The sequence below is a fragment of the Capricornis sumatraensis genome, chromosome 1, assembly GCF_032405125.1.
Source record: "Capricornis sumatraensis isolate serow.1 chromosome 1, serow.2, whole genome shotgun sequence".
NCBI lineage: Eukaryota > Metazoa > Chordata > Mammalia > Artiodactyla > Bovidae > Capricornis > Capricornis sumatraensis.
In genome coordinates, this window is record NC_091069.1 from 62,915,135 (window position 1) to 62,939,532 (window position 24,398).

At 37.3% G+C, this 24,398-nt stretch overlaps 1 protein-coding gene across 1 annotated transcript in view; it reads left to right on the plus strand.

Moving 5' to 3' along the window:
- Positions 1-24,398, plus strand: part of PUS10 (pseudouridine synthase 10) — a 78,156-nt gene that overhangs the window by 41,067 nt on the left and 12,691 nt on the right. Inside the window, exons 5-11 of the mRNA XM_068982770.1 lie at positions 10,019-10,053; positions 13,309-13,420; positions 15,576-15,637; positions 15,930-15,975; positions 18,045-18,109; positions 19,645-19,730; positions 20,795-20,920. Coding sequence (XP_068838871.1) covers positions 10,019-10,053; positions 13,309-13,420; positions 15,576-15,637; positions 15,930-15,975; positions 18,045-18,109; positions 19,645-19,730; positions 20,795-20,920 — 532 coding nt within the window. The remainder of the gene's footprint in view (positions 1-10,018; positions 10,054-13,308; positions 13,421-15,575; positions 15,638-15,929; positions 15,976-18,044; positions 18,110-19,644; positions 19,731-20,794; positions 20,921-24,398) is intronic.

Below are 24,398 nucleotides of genomic sequence, written 5' to 3' on the forward strand. Positions count from 1 at the left end.
CATGAATCACAGCACGCCAGGCCTCCTTGTCCATCACCAGCTCCCGGAGTTCACTCAAACTTATGTCCATCGAGTCGGTGATGCCATCCAACCATTTCATCCTCTGTCATCCCCTTCTCCTCCTGCCCCCAATCCCTCCCAGCATCAGGGTCTTTTCCAGTGAGGCAGCTTTTCGCATGAGGTGGCCAAAGTATTGGAGTTTCAGCTTTAGCATCAGTCCTTCCAATGAACACTCAGGACTGATCTCCTTTAGGATGGACTGGTTGGACCTCCTTGCAGTCCAAGGGACTCTCAAGAGTCTTCTCCAACACCACAGTTGAAAAGCCTCAATTCTTCGGTGCTCAGCTTTCTTCACAGTCCAACTCTCACATCCATACAGGACCACTGGAAAAACCATAGCCTTGACTAGACGGACCTTTGTTGGCAAAGCAATGTCTCTGCTTTTTAACATGCTATCTAGGTTGGTCAGGAGAAGGCGATGGCACCCCACTCCAGTACTCTTGCCTGGAAAGTCCCATGGATGGAGGAGCCTTGTGGGCTGCAGTCCATGGGGTCGTGGAGAGTGGACACAACTGAGCAGTTCCCTTTCACTTTTCACATTCAAGGATTGGAGAAGGAAATGGCAACCCACTCCAGTGTTCTTGCCTGGAGAATCCCAGGGATGGGGGAGCCTGGTGGGCTGCCATCTGTGGGGTCACACAGAGTCAGACACGACTGAAGTGACTTAGCAGCTTAACAGCTAGGTTGGTTATAACGTTCCTTCCAAGGAGTAAGCGTCTTTTAATTTCATGGCTGCAGTCACCATCTGCAGTGATTTTGGAGCCCCAAAAAATAAAGTCTGACACTGTTTCCTTTGTTTCTCCATCTATTTCCCATGAAGGAAGGAAGGAAGGAAGGAAGGTCGCTCAGTCGTGTCCAACTCTTTGGGACCCCATGGACTGTAGCCTACCAGGCTCCTCTGTCCGTGGGATTTTCCAGGCAATAGTACTGGAGTGGATTGCCATTTCCTTCTCCAGTGGATCTTCCTGACCCAGGGATTGAACCCGGGTCTCCCACATTGTAGACAGACGCTTTACCGTCTGAGCCACCAGGGAAGTCCCATGAAGTATGTTTAAATTGACATCAGAAATGTTTCAATGTAAGTTTAAATAACAAAGAATATTGCTTTTAAAAATGTTTCCATTGGGAATTGTTCACAGGTGAAATTATATGAGATTTTCTTATGGTAAGTCCAGCCCACCTCCCTCTTAAATGAAAAAGGTCATAGAGATAGGTAAAATATGTTCAGTAAAATGTTGATAACTTGAGGCTGGCTTGAAGGGCACATGGAAATTTGTGCACTATTCTTTCCACTTGTGTTTGTGTTTTGGTTTCTTCCTTTCATGTTAGAGATTTTCTTCAAATGACTTATGGTCTCTGTGCATTCATTTAAGTACAGAACATTAAAGGTGATTGAAAGTTATGTGTGGGATGGTGGTGCCTGTTGACTGAGTTTTATTAGAAGAGAACAGGTAGCAAATTGACTTTTTATATGAAAGGACCATATCACATTATCTGAAAAATTTCCCTCAAAAACCATCCAGTTTGTCCAGAGAAGAATCCTCTAGTCTTCCATCAAGAAAGGTATAAGCTCAGCAGCCTGAGTGCCAGAGCAAGGTAGGAAAGGGGGCTGCCATTCTCTCTGTTCAGACTGTAAGCTCTTATGGACCCCTCCTATTTTCCTTGCAGGGCTTCACTCCAGCTGTCCTCTTGCCAGGGGCTCCTTAGTGTAGACACTTCTAGTTTGGTTTCCCAGAGTATACGTCTCCTATTGCTTGGTGTCAGGGAGTGAGTCCATCTGTTCTTTATACAGGCCTTCAACTATTCCCCTTCTTTTTAGCCCACATTTCACCCTCTGTTGTCTTAGGTTTCCAGTCCTCAGCTTGGCTTGGCTTGGCTTGGAGGAGCTAGTGTCTATCTTTGCAGAGACTGAGGGATCAGCTTCCTGGGCTCTGCTACTCTCCACTCCTGCATTCCTTTTCTTCTGTACATTGAGAGTTGGGGTGATGAGTCGTCTTGTCTCATTGTAGATGGAGTGTCTTTTTCTGTTTCTCATTCTCCTTATTTTGCAGTGATTTTCCAGAGAAGTGAGCAGAAAGGGCCTTTTTCCACTATCTTGAAGCCAGAAGTTTGATTATTTTGATAATATTCTTTTAATATATTTAAAAAGTAATATCTAAAAGTTAATTTTAAACATGCAATAAAGAAATCTTTATCCATAAGAATATTAATACATTTAGTGCAAATCAAGTTCAACATATGGAATGATTCCAGTCTTATAATTTTCCTAATTTGAATTTTTTTTTTTTTTTTAGATGTACTGCTCGACTTGTAGGATCTTAGTTCTCTGACCAGGGATTGAACCTAGGCCCTTCGAAGTGAAAGCCCAGAGTCCTAACCACTAGACCACCAGGGAAGACCATGGAATAATTTTAAAATAATTCTCTTTATAGAGTTTCTTGAGTTATTTATTGAAGACCTTTTTCAACAATTAATAGGTTATCAGCAAGTTAGTTTATCTCCTTAATATTCCAAAACTTAAAACTTATTTTTAAAATGCTGTTTTTCTTGGTAGTTGTTTTGAAGTAAAATTGTATTTATGGCTATTGAAATTGAGCTAGTTGATGAAGCCTCTTGAATCCACAGGTTCACTTCACATTAACCAGCGTAAGTAGAGGTAGAGAGAAGGAATCGAAAAGACAGAGCAGCTGCAATGAATGAAGGCTTGGGGACAGATAAAAATAAAGACAAATAAGGTTCAGCCGTGTCCTTCAGTGTCATATGCTAACTGGGTGGCAGTGGATGCTAATTCTCTAAAATCAAATTCTAAGAGGAAACACCTTTGCACCCTCAGCCTCACCCGATTACTAACAGATATTTGTTGTTATCTCCATTTGACTGATGTCTTTAACTCTAGAGTTACCTGAAATTCAGTTGCCAGGTTATCTCCTCATTAGCATATGACACCAAAGGACAAGACTGAACCCTGTTTTTATTTATATCTGTCCCAGAGCCTTCATTCATTGCAGCTGCTCTGTTTTCCGGTTACTTCTCTCCTCCTCTACTTCTATTCCACCTCCCACCCCTATAGAATTTTTTCTTGTAATTATTTCCAATCAGATCCTTCAGAGGTAGGCAAAAATTATCTAGAGTATTGGAAAATGCAATGGAAATTCTCCTTTTTCTTCCCCAGTTCCCCTCAGATTCTCCTTAAAACTCACAAAACAGAAGTAGTAATGCTCTTGGAAATTGTATCAGTAGAGCTGTACCCTGGTGGCTCAGATGGTAAAGAATCTGCCTGCAATTCAGGAGACCTGGATTCAGTCCCTGGGTTGGGAAGATCCCCTGGAGGAGGGCATGGCAACCCTCTCTAGCATTCTTGCCTGGAGAATCCCCATGGAAGAGGAGCCTGGAAGGCTACAATCCATGGGGTTGCAAAGAGTCAGACGCGACTGAGAGACCAAGCACAGCACACAGCACAGAGCTATATCTAATTTGACTCTGCAGATTCATTCTATCTTTGCTGATTTGTCCTTGCTTTTTTCCTCTTGCTTTGTCACAAATAGAATGTTCAATGTTTTTAATGTTATCTAAAGGTTTTTTTTTATTGCCAACAGTAGTAGGAAAATTTGGAGTGAGGTCATATATCTGGCTTCGTTTTCTTTTTTCTCAACCCTGTAGAGAAAGATAATGTAGAGGATTGGGGTGGGTTTTCAAACACGGCTAAAAACAGATCTTTTATTTATCAAAAGAGACACTCAGACTCTGTGTTAGTCATTACATCACAGGTCTGACATCAGAGATTCTGGGGAACAAAAGAGTGGCAGGGAGGTGATGGTGATGAGGAGACTTGGAGGTAGGTAAGTGGGAGAGAGAAGGAAAGAGAGTGTGTGTGTGTGTGCTGGGTGGAGAAGAGCAGAGGGTCATGCCTCCAGCTGCTCACACTACTATTGTCATTTCCCTGTAGGTACAAGTCTGTATTTGCATTATCCTTGCTGTCATAAATGAGCCCAAGAGATGTGTAGGATTCAAAAGACCTTAGAATTTTAAGGGCATTGGTGGTAATTTAGAAACACCAGCATCAGTGTTGATCACCAAGTCCTGCCGGTCTGCGTCGTCTTTATCTCTTAAAGCTGCCTCCTCCTCTCCAGGCCTACCACCACTGCCATATATATGATTTCCCACTTGAATTGCTGCTTTAGTTTACCAAATGTCTTCATTTCCCTGAGTCACCATCTTCTTCCTCTAACTCACACTGCAACCTGAGTGAGAATTCCTGAAGACAAATATGATCATGCTACTCCCTTGCTTAAAATCCTTCTGTGGCTCCATTTTGCCTCAAGTGTAAAATCTAAACCCCTCACCGTGGGTTCACTAGTTCTATCATTTTAATCCTGTTTCCTCCTTTGTACTTTGCAGCCACACATCCTCAGCTCTTTAGGGACCAATAACCTATAGTTCCCAGGAGCTTCCTAACGCTCTGTGGCCTTTGCACAACAGTTTTTCCCTGTTTGGATTGCATTTTCTCCACTCTTCTCTCAGGTAATTCTCAATAACTGATTCTTCAGAATTCAGATTAGATGTTACTTGATAGTTTTAATAACAAGACTGAACTGAGGATGCCTTAAATGTCCCCTCAGAATATTTCCCTGTCACAGCCCCTACCACTCTGTATTTCTATTTTTATTAACCTTATTAATCATTATTATTATTATATTACCATTTGGGGGCTTCCCTGATAGCTCATTTGGTAAAGAAAGTGAAAGTTGCTCAGTCATGTCCAACTATTTGCCAACCCCAAAGAGTTGGCTATTGTGAATAGTGATGCTATGAACATAGGGATGCATGTCCCCTTTTGAATGATAGTTTTGTCCAGGTATATGCCCAAAAGTGGGATTGCTGGATCATATGGTAATTCTATTTTTAGTTTTCTGAGGAACCTCTATTCTATTCTCCATAGTGACTATACTTAATTTACATTCCCACCAACAGTGGAGGCGAGTTCCTTTCTCTCCATTCTCTCCACATCCTCTCCCAGTGTTTGTTACTTGTAGACAAGTTTGAGTTTGTCTCAAAAAATGAGTTTCCTTTTTCATGATGGTCATTCTAACCAATGTGAGGTGGTACCTCATCGTAGTTTTGACTTGCATTTCTCTTAAAATTAGTGATGTTGAGCATCTTTTCATGTGCCTACTGGCCATCTGTATGTTTTCTTTGGAGAAGTGTCTGTTAAGGCCTATTGCCCATTTTTCAATTGAGTTGTTTGGGTTTGTTGTTGTTGTTGAGTTGTATGAGGTGTTTGTATATTTTGGAGATTAAGCTCTCATTGGTTGCATTATTTGCAAATATTTTCTACCAGTCTTTTCATTTTGTTTATGGTTTCCTTTTCTGTGTAAAAGCTTATAGGTTTGATTGAGTTCCATTTGTTTATTTTTGTTTTTATTTCTATTGCTTTGGGAGACTGACCTAAGAGAACACTGAATAATTTATGTCAGAGCACATTTTGCCTATTCTTTCTTCTTGGAATTCTATATTGTGACGTCTTATGTTGAAGTCTTTAAGCCATTTTGAGTTTATTTTTATGCATGATGTGAGCGTGTGTTCTAACTTCATTGATTTACATGCAGCAGTCCAACTTTCCCAGCAACACTTGTTGAAGAGGCTTTTTCCCAGTTTATATTCTTGCCTCCTTTGTTGAAGATTAATTGACTGTAGGTGTGCACACCTACAGTGTGTGGGCTTTTATTCTGGGCTCTCCATTAATCTGTATGTGACAAATGCCATTTTTTATACCTCCCCCCATCTCTCATTCCTTCCTTCCTGCCTGCCTCCTCTGCTTGAACAGCCTCAATTCCTGGCCTTATTATAACCCATTGTTTGTTTCATTGTTTGCTGGTGAATGAGCCCCTAGCTCGAAACTCTAAGATTAAAAGCCATTCCCAGGCATAGAATTTCCATGATATGTGTATGGGTATATGCTTCTGTATGTGTGTGTCTGTCTGTGTGTTGCCAAAGTGCACAAGCACTTTAGTAAGCACGTTATTGAACTACCCCATTTAGCAAAGCTGAGTCCAGGATTAAATTCTGTGGGTCCTGAGTTTTTAGGAGGTGACATGCTACCTTTGGTATCAAGTTTGATTAAACATGATAACTTTAAGTGGTTCTATTGGAGAGGAGGAATTAAATTTCTTACTCCAGAGAAAGAATTTTTTCCACTGACTAAGGAGTAGAACATTTATTAAAAATATCTTGGAGACCTGAAGGAGAGGAATGTATTTCTTTTACCTCAGCAGAAGTAAGTCCATGGCATTATTAGCACGTGGTAAAACTGAGTAATTGAGCAACACTGACTACTTTGTGATTCAGCCTTCCAGCCCTTGCTGTGTGATTAGTTCAATACAACCCTGCTGGCATGCTTGAGCAGGGAGCCTGCAGGGGATTAGGAAGGGAAAACCCTTTAACAAATTTCAGGTACTAAAGACATTTGATTTAATTTAACATGTTACACATGGTAATCTGGTTTCCCTTGGCAACCTCCACCCTACACTACTTTATAATCAGAGGATGGCAGGGTAGATTACAGACTAGATGGCATCATCTGGAAGGGACCATAGAGAACAGATGTCAAAAGAGGAAATGAAGAGGTCACTAAAAAAGGACAGAAGAGTCTGAGTCCTCTGAAAAAAAGGACAGATAGTTCTCTATAGTGCAGGTACCCAGGAGGGTTTCATTGATGAGGGAGCTTCCAGGACTGCCTACAGCAGAGCAGTCTGGGATGTGAAGGAAAGGGATCAAATCTCTTTAAAGGGAAATCTTTAAAGGGATAATAATTTTATTATTTGTGAATTACAGATAAGGTTTTAACTTAAAAATGACAATAATAGGTACCATTTATTAAGTACATGCCAGAAATCTTACTTGGTTCCTTGCATACATAACTTCATTAAATCCTTACCATATCTCTGCAAGGGGAATATTAATATCCCTTTATAGATGAGGAAACAAGTATTTATTGATCTCTTAAAGTATGGAGACTGAAGAAAGGTGGGGTAACATTGACTCCAAGGTTTCAACTTTAGGAGACCATTATTTATTTTTTCTATGATCTTAGAGTCCTAGAAGTCTTAATAGCCCCTGTTACAGAGCAGTATACCCACTAATGTCCATTAATGGTGACCTTTAGCCATCCAGAAAAGTTTAAATTACAGTCATCTTCAGTCTTCTTGTTGTTCAGTTGCTTAGTCATGTCCGACTCTTTGCAATCCCATGGACTGCAGCATGCCAGGCTTCCCTGTCCTTTACCATGTCCCAGAGCTGGCTCAAACTCATGTCTGTTGAATCTGCCATCCAACCATTTCATCCTCTGGCATCCCCTTCTCCCGCCTTCTATCTTTCCCAGCATCGGGGTCTTTTCCAATGAGTGTGTTCTTCACATCGGGTGACCAAAGTATTGGAGCTTTAGCTTCAGTCCTTCCAATGAATATTCAGGATTTATTTCCTTTAGAATTGACTGGTATTATCTGCTTGCAATTCGAGGGGCTTTCAAGAGTCTTCTCTAACACCACAGGTTCAAATGCATCTTCGGTGCTCAGTCTTCTTTATGGTTCAGCTCTCACATCCATGCGTGACTACTGGAAAAACCACAGCTTTGACCAGATGAACCTTTGTCAGCAAAGTAACGTCTCTGCTTTTTAATATGCTGTCTAGGTTTGTCATAGCTTTTCTTCCAAGGAGCAAGTGTCTTTTAATTTCATGGCTGCAGACACTGTCTACAGTGATTTTGGAGCCCAAGAAAATAAAGTCTCTCACTGTTGCTGTTGTTTCCCCATCTATATGCCATGAAGCAATGGGACTGGATTCCATGATCTTAGTTTTTTGAATGTTGAGTTCTAAGCCAGCTTTTTCACTCTCCTCTTTCACCTTCATCAAAAAGCTCTTTAGTTCCTCTTCGCTTTCTGCCATAAGGGTGATGTCATCCGCATATCTGAGGTTGTTGATATTTCTCCTGGCAATCTTGATTCCTTGATTCCAGCTTGTGATTCATCCAGCCCAGCATTTTGCATGATGTACTCTGCATAGAAGTTAAATAAGCAGGGTGACAATATACAGCTTTGATGCCCTCCTTTTCCCAACTTTGAACCAGTCTGCTGTTCCATGTTCGGTTCTAGTTGTTGCTTCTTGACCTGCATACAGGTTTCGCAGGAGGCAGGTAAGGTGGTCTGGTATTTCCATCTCTTGAAGAATTTTCCATAGTTTGTTGTGATCCACATAGTCAAAGGCTTTAGTGTAGTCAATGAAGCGGAAGTAGATGTTTTTCTGGAATTCTCTTGCTTTGTCTATGATCCAGCAGATGTTGGTAATTTGATCTCTGGTTCCTCTACCTTTTCTAAATCTAGTTTGTACATCTGTAAGTTCTCAATTCATGTATTGTTGAAGCCTCGCTTGGAAGATTTTGAGTATGACCTTGCTAGCATGTGAAATGAGTGCAATTGTACGGTAATTTGAGCATTCTTTGGAATTGCAGTGAAAACTTACCTTTTCAGTCCTGTGGCCACTGCTGAGTTTTCCAAATTTGTTGGCATCTTTGTCCAACTCTCTTATTTTACACAGTAGGAAATTGAGTGCCAGACATCTGGTAAACCTTAAAGCCAGTTCTTCCAACTCCTTAATTTGTGTATTCCACCATGACCATACACTTTCAAAGAAGGCTTGAGTAAATGGAAGGCCAGAGGAAGGGGTCTTGCAGCACTATAAATGATATTAGTTTGAGATAGCAAAATAAACAGACTAATAGATTGGAAGGTACTCATGAGACTTTTAGGCACTGGAAACAGTTGTAGTTCTTACCTAACTAGTGATTAATTTATTCTGCTTAGCTAATATCTGATCAAATTGATGCACCTAATGTTTCTAAATGATCCTAAGTCTTTAGAAGTCTCTGGTGCCCTACCAGCCATTTGAAGTTTAAAAGGACATATGAACAACAAAAGCTGTCTCTCCAGGTCTTAAAATGGGTGTGACTGGCCATTTTTGTGACATGTAGAAGCAGAGACTTACACATTTATGCCTCTGTCATGTTCACAAAATGCCATATATATGAGGCAGGCCATCTATTACCTTTCTTTTAAGGTGAAAGCTATGGAATTCTAATGGCAAACTGAGAAATCTGGTGTCACACACTTAGTATACAAAGCATTTTACATGAATTTCACTATATCCTCATAACAATTGTGATTGTAAATGTTATTGTTTTCGTTTAGGCAACTTTTATCAGTTTTTAAAATTAATCCTTCCCAGAACATTTTCCCTAGCATTTTATTGAGAAAAATTTCAAACCTATATTAAAATTGAAAGAATTGTACAGTGAACACTCATATACCCACTTAGATTCTACACTTATTTTTCTATATTTGCTTTTTTTAATACACCTATACATTTATCCACCCACACATCTTAGTTTTTCTTGTATTTCAAAATGAGTTATAGACATTAGTACATAATACTCCTAAACACTTACATGTGGATATCATTAATTTGATTTTAAAATGTTAGCCCTATTAAAAAACAAAAAAACTGAGTCCTTCAAATCTATGTTTTGGGGACATAGTATGTACTCATTCAGTTTGGGCTTTCCCCCATGAAACAGTAAGATATTTTAAGAGAAAAATGTGACCTACCCATATTAAAAAAACACTTGTAATTTATTAATGAGAAATAGAAATCTTTGGGGAGGAGGGGGATACCCCTGTTGAATTCCTAGGTCACAGCAAGCCAGCACTGCAAATGAGGCATCTTACCTCATTTCTGATTTTAAATGAGACTGAGCTCATTGCCACATTTCTGAACAGTAAGTCCTCTTCTACAGGGGAGAGTTTGATTAGCAAATTACTTAAGCACTTTAGTAATGATATTGGAACCAAATTTCAATGAACATTTTTCCCTTTTCTCTTCTTTCTGGGTGTGACTAAATTGCCTACAGCATGCTGCTTGGTTGCTGGTAAAACAGGAAATGGGGTAAGTAATTTACATAGGGAATTTTTACTACCATTTAAATTTAAGCTACTTGATTCTTAAAGTACTTTTACTATTACTCTTTTTTTAGAGTGAGTTCACTAGCTACTAGAAAAATTGGCACAAAGAAAAATTTTTATTTTATATATTTAGGTGTTAACCTTGTTTAACTGGTTTATTGCATAGCATATTAGTAGTCTCATTTTTTTGGTAGATTTATCATGAACATAAATGTGTATTTTATAATCATTATGCACTTATATAATGTAGTTTGGCAGCTTATTTTAAAGGAACACATTTTATGCTGGTCTTAGAAACTAAATTATAAACCTAATTATGCTATAAAAGATACATAGTAAAGTCCTAGTTAAGGCAGAACAACAGTAAGTTTAGACATAGATAAGACATAGAAAACATAGGTCCACCGTCCTTTATCTGAAACCCTTGGTGGCAAATGTGTCTTGGAATTTAGAATTTTTTAGACTTTGGAAATGTAATACAGCATAAATACCATATATGATATATCTCTCTCCTCTGGGGTAGTACTGTATTATCAAGCATTAATATTTCTGCAGTGAAGCATACCAATATTCACACCAAATTTGATAAACAAAGCCTTACATGTTCAAGTCAGAGTTTGGTTGCCAACTGAGTTAAGGAAAAAGCTCTTTAATTTCCCAGAGATTTCTAGATTTTGAAACTAAAAATTTTATACCAGTATGAAAAGGGCCAAGTGACTACTGGAGGTTCCTGTGTACTCCTGAAAGAAAACCACAGAGAGAAGTACAAATTTCTGTTTCAGAATCTCATACTTGGTATTTTACAGAAAATTAATTCATCTGGCATTTTTGTGTGTGTTGTATTTCACATCTGGCATTTTTGTGTGTGTTGTATTTCACATCTGCATTTTTAAAAGGGTAGTAACCACATATTTATCAAAGGTTTTGGGGTTCTCTTAGGTTATGTTAAATTAGTCTCAAATGCTTGTGATTCTGGCATAATAAAATTTGATCCTGTGTTTGAGAAGTTTTTTATTAATAGCATAGTCAGAGCATGATGTTTTTTAAATGTTTCCAGTTTCCATCCTCCTTGCTTATTGTAGTTATTTCTTATTGAATGATTTTAAACCAAGATTAGCTCTTCCAAAAGATCCTGATCAATATAGGCATACTAAAACAGGAAAAAAATGCAGAATACTACTCTTTCCTCTTAATATCCCTAGTTCATTCTATAATAATAATGTCAAAAGGCTGTGGAGGGATTGCCATTAAAGAATTGATTCAAGGAATTTAAGGAAAATGGTATTGGATATTTTGGTTCATCTTTGCTTAAGAATGGTTATCCTGTTGTATGTATAGAAAAAGTGATTGTAATTGATATCCTCATCATTAGTTATCTAACAGAGGAGAGGGAAATGCAGTTTCTAAGTATTAAATTGGTACTGAATTTACCTTAATGACTACTGATTCCTCTAAAGGACCACCAATCATAAGCTAAGGACCTCTGTGAAAACATTCACCCTAAATTATATTAGAAAAGCTATTAGCCACATTCAGCTTGCAGGATTGAAAATCTGGTGTTTTAAGTACTGTATTTTTGCCTTAAAGGTGAGGCTAAGGTTTCCAAAATGTCTGTTAACCCTTTCCTATAGTTCATTAATCTGGAAGGAAAAAAATACCTGTAGTTGAAGTTTTTAAACTGGAGTAAGGTATTTTAAATTGAAACGTATTTCAAAAACCATGAAGGACCTAAAATATCAATTTTCTTAAACACATAATGTTTTAATCTGTTTTTAGGATTGGCTTTGGCTACAATCCTTTGTATTTTAGACTCTCTAGAGTCTAAACAGTTTTAAAGGGTTTTCCATTCTTGAGTTTTCTGTTTTCACCTTTTTATTCTTTAAAATGTGTGCTCATACCTTAATTATTTACTTTCAACTGTGATGCTCTTTTATGCAAATATCATTAAACTGTTGATGCAATATCAAGATAGTCTTTGAAAATTCCTAAGATGTTTCTGATATTCAGAGAACTAGGAACAGTTTATGAAGCTCAAACACTTAGTGTTTGAATAAATTCATAAGTGTAGAGAAGTAATCTAACTTTTTGTCAGATGTAGGGCTTATCAGAGTCCTTCATTGTTAAACCACAAACCCAAAGCATAGGAAAGCATTCAGTTTAACCAGTTATCTCAGCTGGATTAAAATGGGTAGATCAGCTATTTCTTAATTTACATTTTTAGAGTAACAGTGGTCTTTATATTGTGTGTATATAATTACATTTTTAGATCAATTAAATTTAGCAATTAACAAAATTATTTTTGATTTTCTACTCATAGTTCATAGTGTCTTTGGGTGTTGAAGAATTAAATACAGTAGATACTGACTATATTGTCTTTTTTTAGTGAAAATTGGATACTAAAAGAAATGATTCACAAGTTGGCCTAAACATCTCTTTTGTTAAAAAGCAGTCCTGTAAATAGCTGTAAATAACTGATTTAAAATTTTAATTATTTGAATGACATGGGCCTGTTTATTAGTGATATTTCAGAGTAGAGCTGTTTAAATATTACCATATCATGCTTTTCTTTTCTTTCACTTCAGTTCCTTTCTATCTCAATTTTAGGTTGCAAACTAAAAGCTAGAATTCATAATTAGGACTTCCCCAAACCTATTTATTGGCTATGAGTAGATTTGAGGGGAATGTAAAATGTTTATTAAGACACGCATATGTTGTTAACTTAATGAAAATTTTAGAGCACTGATGCTTTAGGATTTAATCTTCTTTACCAGTAAAGAGGAGTACAGCTTTTACATTGATTTCCCAAAAGTAAGTCCCCATTATCAGGAAGAAAGTAGATGTAAACATTTTTGGTCTGGGTGTAATTATTGTAATAGACAGTTTGTAATTTCTGAGCAATAAACAATCTTCTCTATTCCTTCTTTCCATCTTCTGATATATAAATCCTGGAATCTGGCAATTTTATCTCAGAAAAACTCATTTGTATGCCTTTGTTTTTGAAACTTCAAAGTTTGTCCTATATGCCATTAAAAAAAAATAAAGTACTTTCTTGATGCTACTAGAATATAGGTCCATGAACTGAGGAAACTTTGTCTGCTTTGGTCTCTGCTTTCTATCTAATGTGTAAAATAATGCCTTCACATAGTAGGCACTCAATATATTTTAATAATCGCATAAATTCTTGCCTTCATAAAAATGATGTTTTTCATATCAGTGAATTAATTTTTATGTTATTCAGAAAGCAGAGTCTGTCGCTGGGAAGAAATGATATAGTTCAGCTAAAAGAAGCCTACAAATGGATAACTCACCCCCTGTTTTCAGAGGAACTGGGTGTTCCCATTGATGGAAAGGTATTGGGTCATCAGCATTGTTAATTTTATTCTCTGGTTTTACTAGTTTTACTTCATTATATGGCAGAGTTTTGGTTAGCCAAAAGAATCTTCTTTCAATAATCCAATAAAAGGTTTTTAAGCTTTTACAGTTCTTAATTTGAGGTTAAAATTGAGATTAAAGTTTTTCTTTTTTAAATTTCTTTGTAATCAAGACACTTATGAGTATAACAGGTGCAGTGTACCCTAACTGACCTTAAAAGGTTAGAAATGAATTTGTGCCTTTAAGTATATTTATAGTTTAATTAGACAGATTTACTGATATAAAGCTATACATAAATAACTACGAACAAGTGTGGAGTCAACTCTGGACTATTTCATTTCGGTTGTCTGTGGCTAGTCTTGTTTTCAAATATGTAGACAGAACCTGTTCGACTATAGGGAGCATGGGCTCAACCTATCCCTCCTTGTTGGTATCTCAAATCCCTTTAATTTTAAGCAGACTGCCTTTGAAACCAGAACACTTCCCATCCTCTCTATTCCAGGGTAGACCTTGCTTCAGCCTTTGAAATGGATGGAATTTTAGGAAAGAGCTCAGTAGATTTCCAGACGTGGAAACAGGACATATTCCCAGCTCATCTTAAATTAGATTTTAATAGTATGGCCTCATTGCTTCATCATTTTGCTTGAAGGAAATTCCCTGGGTATCAGACATACCCCTATTCAAATAAAATCACAAAACCATCTTTCAAAGCTAAACAATGAAAAAATTTTCCTCATTCTGAATTATATAGCTCTGTTTCCCTCTGTTAGTAAGAATAAACTCTGTCCTTTAAACTGAATACTAAAAGAATAGAGAATAAAACCACTTCACAGATAGTATGAAGAGGAAATGAGGTGATGAAAGTACTTTGGAAATTAGAGAAGTCATTGATGCAAAATATTTTTACCTCAAATTTTAATTTGAAGCACAGATAATTTTACATGTTGAATCAGTGAGAACAGAAAATAGAAAACAAAAGATGCAGTAATGTTCTAATAGGTTCAGCGTGAATGAAATTTTCTTAAGTAAAAGGAATATGTTGTAATTTTAATTTTATTTTGTTGATTTGAGTAGAACAAAAAAAAATTAGTCCTTCACTATTGTGACTAAGAGTTGCTAATAGGCCTGCTGACGATCCAATGCAATCAATAAATATAAAATTCAATAAAAAGGAAGAATTATTATATGACATTTATATGTTTTTTCAGTGTGAAATTTTGTATAATCTCCATGGAGGTAAATGTATATAGAGTATGAAATTGTGCTTCTTTGTGTGTACAAGGATATTCATTGTAGCATTTTTAAAAAATGATTTTTAAAATTTATTTTTAATTGAAGGATAATTGCTTTACAATGTTGTATTGGTTTGCCATATCGCAACACTGTACCATTTTTTTAAAATGGTAAAACTTAACTACAACTTAAATGTCCAGCAGTCCTTAGAGTTGAAAAGATGTTCATGACGTAATATTAACTGAATTAAGCAGTTTTCTAAATGTCTATTTAATATATGAAGAAGTACATATATTTATGTTTATATTCTTAAAAATCGCTAGAAGGGAACATGTCAAACTGTTACTAGTTCTACCTCAGTGGGGTGGGATTGAAAACCCATTATTTTATAATATTATTATGTATTATATTTTTAAGGAAACAAAAAATTAAGATCTTTCTTTTAAAAGTCATATCTATTAAAAACTTTGAGAACTTAATAAAGAAACCTCATACAGAGTTTTTAGGCATGTGCATAAATAATAGTTGCTAATTCTAATCATAGTACTGACAGGAGTATGTCTTCGTTTGTTTCATTTACCCCTTTCCAGTTCCCTGAGTTCTCATTCATCTTCGTATCTAATTTATATACTTTACAAAGAAAATCATACAAATTTAATTTGTTTTAAACTTATTTTTTGTAGGATCACTAGTGATTGAGTTCTAGGAGTTAAAAAAAAAGAAAAGACTATTTCCTTTACAGCTGCCCTGTGACCAAGCTGATTTGAAAACAGTAATATTTCCAGTTTTCCTTGTCACTTTTTCTGAGCCAGTCTTTGAGAGTTAATTCTGTTTCCATTGATAAGTTGTTAGATGTTAGTTTCTTTTTGCTCATTTTTAAACTGTCTTTATAATTTTTAGAGCTTGTTTGAAGTGAGTGTGGTCTTTGCTCACCCAGAAACAGTTGAGGATTGCCACTTCCTGTAAGTTACAACTTAACATTGCCAATTGTGCAACATTATTAATACCTTATGATTTTCATGAAAATAGTTTTGTTCTTCTTTCTAGGGGGCCTATCAGAACTTGTCGTGTCTTTGAAGGTTTAAAGTGTGCTCTCTGATATGAGTCTAGACAAACCAATGTGGCTCATATAGGGATTCATTTTGTCCGCTTCTGATATCCTGAGTTTAGCAGCTATGTTGTATAAAATATTTGAATTTTATCCACCCTCAAATAAACTCATTAATCTTTTATATTAACTTGATTTTTGTTTAGACGTGCAATATGCCCAGATTGTTTCAAGCCAGCCAAAAACAAACAGGTAAGGATTTCTGCTTCTTATTCTTTAGTGAGTTTTTTCTGAGCTGAATATTCACATTAACAACAAAAAGGATATGCATTAGAAATATTGGCAATCTATTATACTAAGAATCAATCTCAAACTATTTCCATTTGCTACATTCCTTTTTTTTTTTTAACTCTCAACACCTTTGTGTGTGGCTCAGAAGTCGTAACACACATTCTCATGCTTGTGTCAGTGTCTGAATTGTTTCCCCAAAATTACATCATCTGGGAGAGTATGTTTTCAGTATCATCACGATTCCAAACTTCTGTCTAATATTTGTTTTCTAGAAATTGGTATTTTGAAAATATAATCCAAAGTAAATTGTTTCATTTAGGACAGTCCTGAGTTAATAGAACCTATTTCAGGCTACATTTGCAAAAGGGTTTTTTATTTAAATTCTCCTTACTGTCTGATGTGAGCTGGCCTTCATGTTAATGAGAAAAAATAGTTAGCTTGTATTTTTAGTTTCTGTCATGCCAAGATGGAATGGCCTGGCATGTTACTGACAGGCTGTTTTTCACAGCCCAGTTACTTAGCTGGTTTTGTATAGGCTCAGAGATTCTAGTTTTACTGACCGATGTTGTGGTTGTTAAACATAACTGATGTTTTGCTGTTGTGGTTGCTAAAAATAATATAAGTTTATCATCAAAGATACATCTTTTGGTCTTTCCTCTTACTTTGACTAATTGCTGGATCTTTTAGTACCTGGGGGAGATTGGAGGCTTGGGGAGTTTGTAACATTTGCCAAATGCCCTGTGCAGAAGTAATCAGAAATACAGATCAAGCCTAAAACCCTGCTTCCCTCCTTTCCTCACATCATGGTACATCTAGAACATCACCATGTTTGGCCAGCACCGTGAGCTTAACAGGTGAAGTTGCTCTAAGTTGTGAACAGGAGGCCGAGGGGTTCTCATTGTTCCGGGCCCTTCCCCTCAACCCTTGTGACCTAGAAGGACCCGGGTACAGCTGTAGCTCACTGCTTTGCCATACCAACTGGGAAGTTCTGCCCAAATGACCTGTGAGCCATGTTTATGTAAAGATCTAGCTTTATTTTTCATCATCTTTGAGCAAGTATGTAAGTACCAGCATCAAATAATAGAGTAAGGAAATATTTGTCAAACCATCACAGACATCATGCCATTTGGCCAGTAGGTGTTGTTTAGTCTTAAGTGTAGTTTTCCTACATTATGGCTGGGAATGAGTTGAATGACCTTTTGAGATTCTTCCAGGGTTAAGATTTCATATCTTAACAAATAAGCACTTAATTTTTAATTCTAATCCTCTGACAGAGTATGGTTTAGAAAATAATTTCTTTTGTTGCTGAACTGTTTAGATATTTACATTGTTCCTATTTTCAGTCGTGTAGTTTCTCATAACAGAAGAAATAATTGTAACTTATCATAGTGACCACGTGAATATGCCCTAATTAGTTCTAGTATGTCTACCATGAAGTTTGGCTTTTCTTATTTTGAGAAACCCAAAGTGGGACATTTATAGATGCCCTTCTATTCAATATAGTGGGTTTTATTTACTTTGTCTGTAGTTAGTGGGTGATACTGAATTGCTGGATGTCAAGACATGCTAGTTGGCTCTGTTTTGCCCCTTATCCTGGCAGCCAACTCCTAAATTATGTACTGTGACCCTTGAAGGGATGTAGAGAAAAAAGAGAGATGGGTCCATCTAAATTTCCTTTGAGGTCTCAGAAAAAATATTTGAAGCACATTTCCTGCCATGTCATCATTTTTTTGTATTTGAAAAATACCACATTTTGAGGGGAGTGGGCTAGTGCAGTGAAGAAGATGTATTCTGTGAGGTCCACCTGATGTTACAGACATAGCCTAAATTAAAGAGAAGCCTCCAGTCCAGAACTGACAGGATGGACACTGCTGTATTTTCTTTATTTTCTTGAAGCTATTAAGTATTTCTCACTTTTAAGTATGGTTTAAAATGATTATAATTTCTCCAACCATGTTCTGTTTCACCTCTGATGTTTTCTTATATAGGTGATAAAATGTTTTTTTTTCTTTTCATTTTACCCTATATAGTCAGTATTCACTAGAATGGCAGTTATGAAAGCTTTGAATAAGATAAAAGAAGAGGATTTCCGCAAGTAAGTAGAAGTACAGAAACAAGAAATAATCATGGAATTTTAGAATAAAGAGAACGTTAGAAATAATCTGGATTATCTCTGAAACAAGACTGGATGTATTTTCGGGACCAGAATTGTGTCTTAATCTCCATTATATCCCCAGTTCCTGGCTCAGTATCTGGCATGTAGTGGTGTTCAATAAATGTTTCTCAAAGTAATATTTGGGTTTATGAATCATGTCCAACTTGTTTATCTTTTAGAAGAGGATGACTTAGCGACTTTACAGCAACAACATTGAGGTCCAAAGTGGAGGTTACTTGCCTAAGATTGAGTGTTGAATGTTGAGCCAGGTTTCCTGATTCTCCAGGCTAGTACTAGCCCCATTACATCCCTCATCCTGGATTTCCTGTTATCATACATCTCCAGAAGAGAGAGGAAAAGGCTCCTGAGTTTCCTTTCTTGCTAAAGTATGCTGAACTACAATAAATCTTACATTTTAATACTCAGTGTGTTCATTTCATTAATAAGATATTATCATAGTTATCCTTCCAGAATAGCCTTGAATAAACTTCAAACAAGGAAGCTATGAGGAAGGTTTCATATATTTTGCTGACTAAACATGTCTCAGAATAGAAGTATTTTTATTAAGTTTTTTGTTGTTGTTGTTTTGACTATGCTGTGTGGGATCTTAGTTCCCCCACCAGGAATCAAACTTGTACCCCTTGCAGTTGAAGTGTGGAGTCCTCACCACTGTACCGCCAAGGAAGTCCCTGTTAAACTTTACAAACAAAAGACAGTTACTCTCTCCAAGCAGTAGTGCCTGAGTTTCTAAGTGATTTCTTTGTTAAGACATCTTGGGAAACTGAAAATTTCAACACAAGCATTTTGGATTAAATACACATTTAGTCATTTATAGAGAGACTCCAGTTCTTGGAAGTTCCCAGATGGTGGACAGAGAATAAAGTCATACATTGCTTTCTCCTGTCTGTCCTCAGCTGGATTGAAGTTTCTTAGCTAAAAGACAGAGTCAGCCACATTTCACTTTTTCTGGCTCTGTGGTCTGATTTCCAAGATCATAGTTGAAATGAAAAGAGAGAAAAAATGGTGGACTACCCTCCCCACAGGTGTGCCATACTCACATGACCAATCTCTGACTGCACACCAGCTTTACCCAAATGATTGAGGATTTTGTAAGCAGCAGCAAGTGTTCATGGATACTAAAATGAACCCAGAGAGGCTTCTACTACATATGTGTGGATTTTTTCCCCCAAAATCTCAAGGTTGATGTTGAAAACTATCATCTGGGAACATGAGGCCTCCTGAGTCTGAATGTTATTAGCAGAGCCTTGATTTACTTAGTGCAGTTCTCATGTATTAAAAGTGGTCCTCCAGAGGCCCAGAAGACCCTAACAGTCCCAAAATTTAAAATTCGGGAGAGGCTTAGTCCTTGAGAGACTCAGGCTCCATGCATCTCAGGCAGTGCTGATTCATCTTAGTTATGTGGTTCAATTTCATGTCTGGAAAATAGTAGCTGTAAAATTTATTTTGTTTTGCAGGCAATTTCCTTGTCCTCCAAACTCACCAAAGGCTGTATGCACTGTTCTTGAAATTGAATGTGCTCATGGTGCTGTTTTTGTGGCTGGTAAAATACTTAGTCTAGAATATACTTACACTGTCAATTGTCTCTCCTTTCTGAAAAACTCAATTAATTTCTCCTCTGTTTCCTTCTTATTGTTGTTATTAGTTTCTGATTAGTTAACTCTTTTAAGCACTAGACCTGATAGTCAAGTTTATTTAGATTTTATAAGTATTCTTATGGATCACTAAAGAGATTTGATATTTAAAATGCCATGCCAAAAGGAAATGATACATCCCAGATTTTAAGTTTTCATCAGAGGTGGCCAAATAGAAATATGGGTAGATGTACAGACCAAAAACTAATCAAGAGAACAGAGAGGATGTTTTACAACATGAAGTCAGTCCTGGGGGGAAAAAAAATTTATCTGCAGAGTGGCTAAACACTTGGCTTCTGATTGGAAAACAAAATTGTTGCATTGACTTTCCCAAGAGGTAAATCTGGTTAGACAGTTTTTGTTTTGAAAGCTATAGCTATTTCATAGTAATAGCTGAAATGAAATCACTCTTTAGTCTTGACTATAATACCCTGCCCTGGGGTAGTAAAAGCTACCTGCCTCAACGTAGCTTTATTCATAAAACAGTGAGTCATATTCTGTTAGGGTGTTTTCTTTTTTTTTTTCTTAACTTATAAAAACTGCAAAATTTCCTGTATTTGAACTCTTTGGAATACATTATCACCAATGACTCTTACACTGAGAGTATTATCAATCAGGCGTAAAAGCCGTAGTTGCTCTTTTTTTAAGTGATCCTTGGTGTGTTCCATAATATTGTAACTTGTTCACTCACTCAGTCAGGTTAATAAGTATACTGAGCATTGCTTTAGATCTCATTGATGATTCATACCATGTCTTTAGCAATCTCTTCTATTGCTACCTTAAATTTTTTCACTGAATTATGTGTATGTGCTAAGTCACTAAATTAGATTATAAATTAGTCGAAGGCTAAGCCTTGTTTTGTATCATAGCCCCTAGAATATTGGCACTTTAGTGGATAGTTGTTACTTTCCTTTTTATTCTGCTGTGTTAATCATACCATCCCAGCCAGGTAACCTTTATATTTCTTTGTCAGGGAGATATAATAAATACTCCAGGAATCTACCACAAACTCCTTGGATAATTGATGGAGAAAGGAAGCTGGAATCTTCAGTGGAAGAATTAATTTCAGACCATCTTTTGAAAGTGTTCAAAGCAGAAAGTAAGTGTTATAATATTCATATTTTAAATACTTGTTCACAGATAGACTTCTTGGAGGTGGCAGGAAAGATTTCTGGATTTTGTAAACCACCACCAAGTCTGGGCCCCTTGCCTGGCAGCTTCCTGTGAACTCATTGCCATGTCCTGAGCTCCTCTGCCCAGGGCTGGATTTGAGCCAAGCTGCCCTAAGATTTCTCTGTTCTCTCAAGACAACTGCCTTTTCCTGGGCAAATTCAAAACAATTGAAACTACTTTAAATGAATGCACTTAAGCTCTGACCTTGGGACACCTTAGCCTCAGCCTCTTATTGGGAATATGAGGAAATTAAAACACAGCTTCTATATCCATTGCTTATTCAAGAGTAACCACTGGCAAATGCCTGTCTTCCATCTTAACAGCTAAAATGTCCTAGAATAGAGTTCAGACCTAGAGAAGATAGATCAACAGCAACCATTTCACAAAGACTTAATAGTAGTGTTGTTGTTTTAATTTCTTAGGTATTAACAAGCCCAGGTTTGTGAGCTGAGTCAGACCCTGTCAAGAATATGCTTTCTTTGTCTCAGTAGGCCTGTCAGGTCAAAGGAGCAAAACGCCTCGTGATTTCACCCAGGATTAGACTTAGAGAAAAGGGACTGAGATTTCAATCGGAGGAAATCATGTATATCAGGAAAAAACATAGTCAGTGAGTAAGTGTATCATACTCTTTGGAGTAGGTCTCCTAGCATAATTAGAACATCTTTTTTGAAAGACCACCTAGACATGCATCTTTCTTTCTGGCAAACCTTAGACAAATGTGCTTTAGTAAAGGCAGACAAGTGATCGAAATGAGATGCCCTGTCCCTCCAGCTTTCTGCTTGTCAAAAGGAAAGAGAAGCACTTCAAAGCCATATCCCTTTTATCATTTGTTGCCTGTCAGGTAGTGGGCCCTTTTTAAGAAGGCTTTTAGGAACTGTTTACTGAATGGAAAAGAAAGTAACCTAGCAACCTAACATTTTCCAAAATCTTAACAGTAAAGACTCAGGGCTATTACCATGAACTTCTACCTACTTAATTTAATATTTACACATTGGTTATCTCATAAGACTTATTCAAGTTACAAAGAAGTGAAAATAAAGCATTAGCATGAAAAGTCTCTTTCAAACTCTTGTTGGGGGCCACCTTATTTCCCTTCTGTAAGAAGATACAAGATTTAGTTCTGATTTTTTGGGTTCCAAGGAATCCTCCATTACCAGGAGGGCTATAGAGGGGTTCTGAACACCTGTATGTTTCCCCCTTGCAATCTTTCATGAGGTAATTCCTTGTTATAGTCCACTTGAGAAGGAAAACAAAATTGTCCCCAAACTGAAAAAAAAGCAAACTCTAATTGTATGTTTAGGAAATTTATAAAGAGCCACTTGAGAAAAAGCAGACCTCTGGGCCTCTGTGCTAATTGGCTCCTTGTTATGAAATAAAACCTTGTTGTCTGAAATCCCTGATTAGTAGCATCAGTTTGCTAAACTTGTGCTTCTCAGATATATTACTTGTCACTTCTGTGATTCACATCTGACAGCTCCGGGAGGATGGTTCTGACTGTTGAACCTCTACACTTTACAGCTCTATGAAAATAAGCCAGTATTGCATGAAGCAGCCTAACTACTTCTATAAAGGGTCCTTCCCCTCAGTGGGAGATACAAACTTGTTTTTCATTCACTTCAGACTGGCATGTCATATTCTCTACTTGCCAGTTCTCTAGTTAATAAGTGAAACTTTGACACACTCTCAAAACCAATGTGTCTAAGAAATGTTTTCCCAATACATTTATTACTTCACTTATTGAATAAATATTTGTCATGTCAGTTGCCTGCTGAAAACTGGTCAGTGTTTCAGCTACAGGGTAAAGTCCAAACTATTTAACTTGATATTCTGAGGCCATCATCATCTGACCTCTGCCCTTCCTTCAGTCCCATTGTCTGTCTGTCCCCAAGTATGAGGGTCACTACAGACCACTGAACCCCTTATCATTCATGTCCTTGTTTTTCCCTGTCACTGTCGTTCCTGATCATTCTTGTTCTTGGTTTTGTTGTTGTTTGAAATATCTGTTCCATTGAGAAGTCTGTAGAACTCACAGGATTTGGGGGATAAGGCAAGGCATAATATGAGCATTTTTTTAATTTATTAAAATTGGAGGCTAATTATTTTACAATATTGTAGTGGTTTTTGCCATACATTGACATGAATCAGCCATGGGTACACATGTTCCCAATCCTGAACCCCCCTGCTGCTGCTGCTGCTGCTAAGTCGCTTCAGTCATGTCCAACTCTGTGCAACCCCATAGATGGCAGCCCGCCAGGCTCCCCCATCCCTGGCATTCTCCAGGCAAGAACACTGGAGTGGGTTGCCATTTCCTTCTCCAGTGCATGAAAGTGAAACGTGAAAGTGAAGTTGCTCAGTTGTGTCCGACTCAGCAGTCCCATGGACTGCAGCCTACCAGGCTCCTCCATCCATGGGATTTTCCAGTCAAGAGTACTGGAGTGGGGTGTCATTGCCTTCTCCATGAACCCCCCTAAATTTCTGTTATTCATAATTGCATACAAATAAAGTTCTAAAGTTTGCCCTCCAAAGTATTTCTCAGTGTAGGGTCCAAATTTGCAACATTTTTTCTAAAAGATGTAATAAATGCCCTTTATCCCTTAGTCTGGATTTATTGTTCCTTTGGGCTTCTCAAGAGCCTATTTTTCTGTACTTCTTTCTTGTTGATGGGCTGGAATTTTGGGGAAGCTCTTTGGGCTAGTTTATGAATTTGAGGTTTCTGATCAGATTGAGGAGTCATGGGGAGATCTACGTCTCTGTGTTCTGTTCATTCCCTCCACACCATCAGCCACAGGTTACGGCTCAGTCACTGTAGGGCCCTAGTTCCCTGAGGTTGGATTGGGGATGGAGGTGTGCAGGTATAAGACAAACTACAGCCTGCTCGTGGTAATGTTTGCCCTGGTAAAATCATCCGTTGGTTCTGGATCTAAGAAAGTTGTCATGGAAGCACCCCCCCCCCCCACCCTCTGCTCCACTCCATGTTTCCACTTTCCCACCCCAGTATTTGTAGCTTTTAGTCTGTGATGATCCATCTATCTTAAAATATATACTAGTTTTATTGTGGCCCCAGCTTAAGTTTGCTTATATAATGAATTTGCTTTTAGAGTCAAACTTTTTCTTTTCCCTTCCTTTCATGGAGTTTAATTCTCAAATACTGTTTTTATTTTGTTTTCTTTTGTTTTAAGAAAAAGAAGAAAGATTTTTCACCATAAGTTTGTAGCCAGTTTGGTAGCAGGGCCTTTCTCCAAACAGTGCTCTGGCTTTGGCTTTCCCATGGGATGGTGGCATGGAATGATAAGAAAGATCTGGCTTTTACCTACCTTTAATTGTGTTACCTTGGGGAAAGTACTTAACCTTTCAGAAGCTTGGTATTCTTTCATTTAATACTTACCTCATAAGGTTACAGAAAG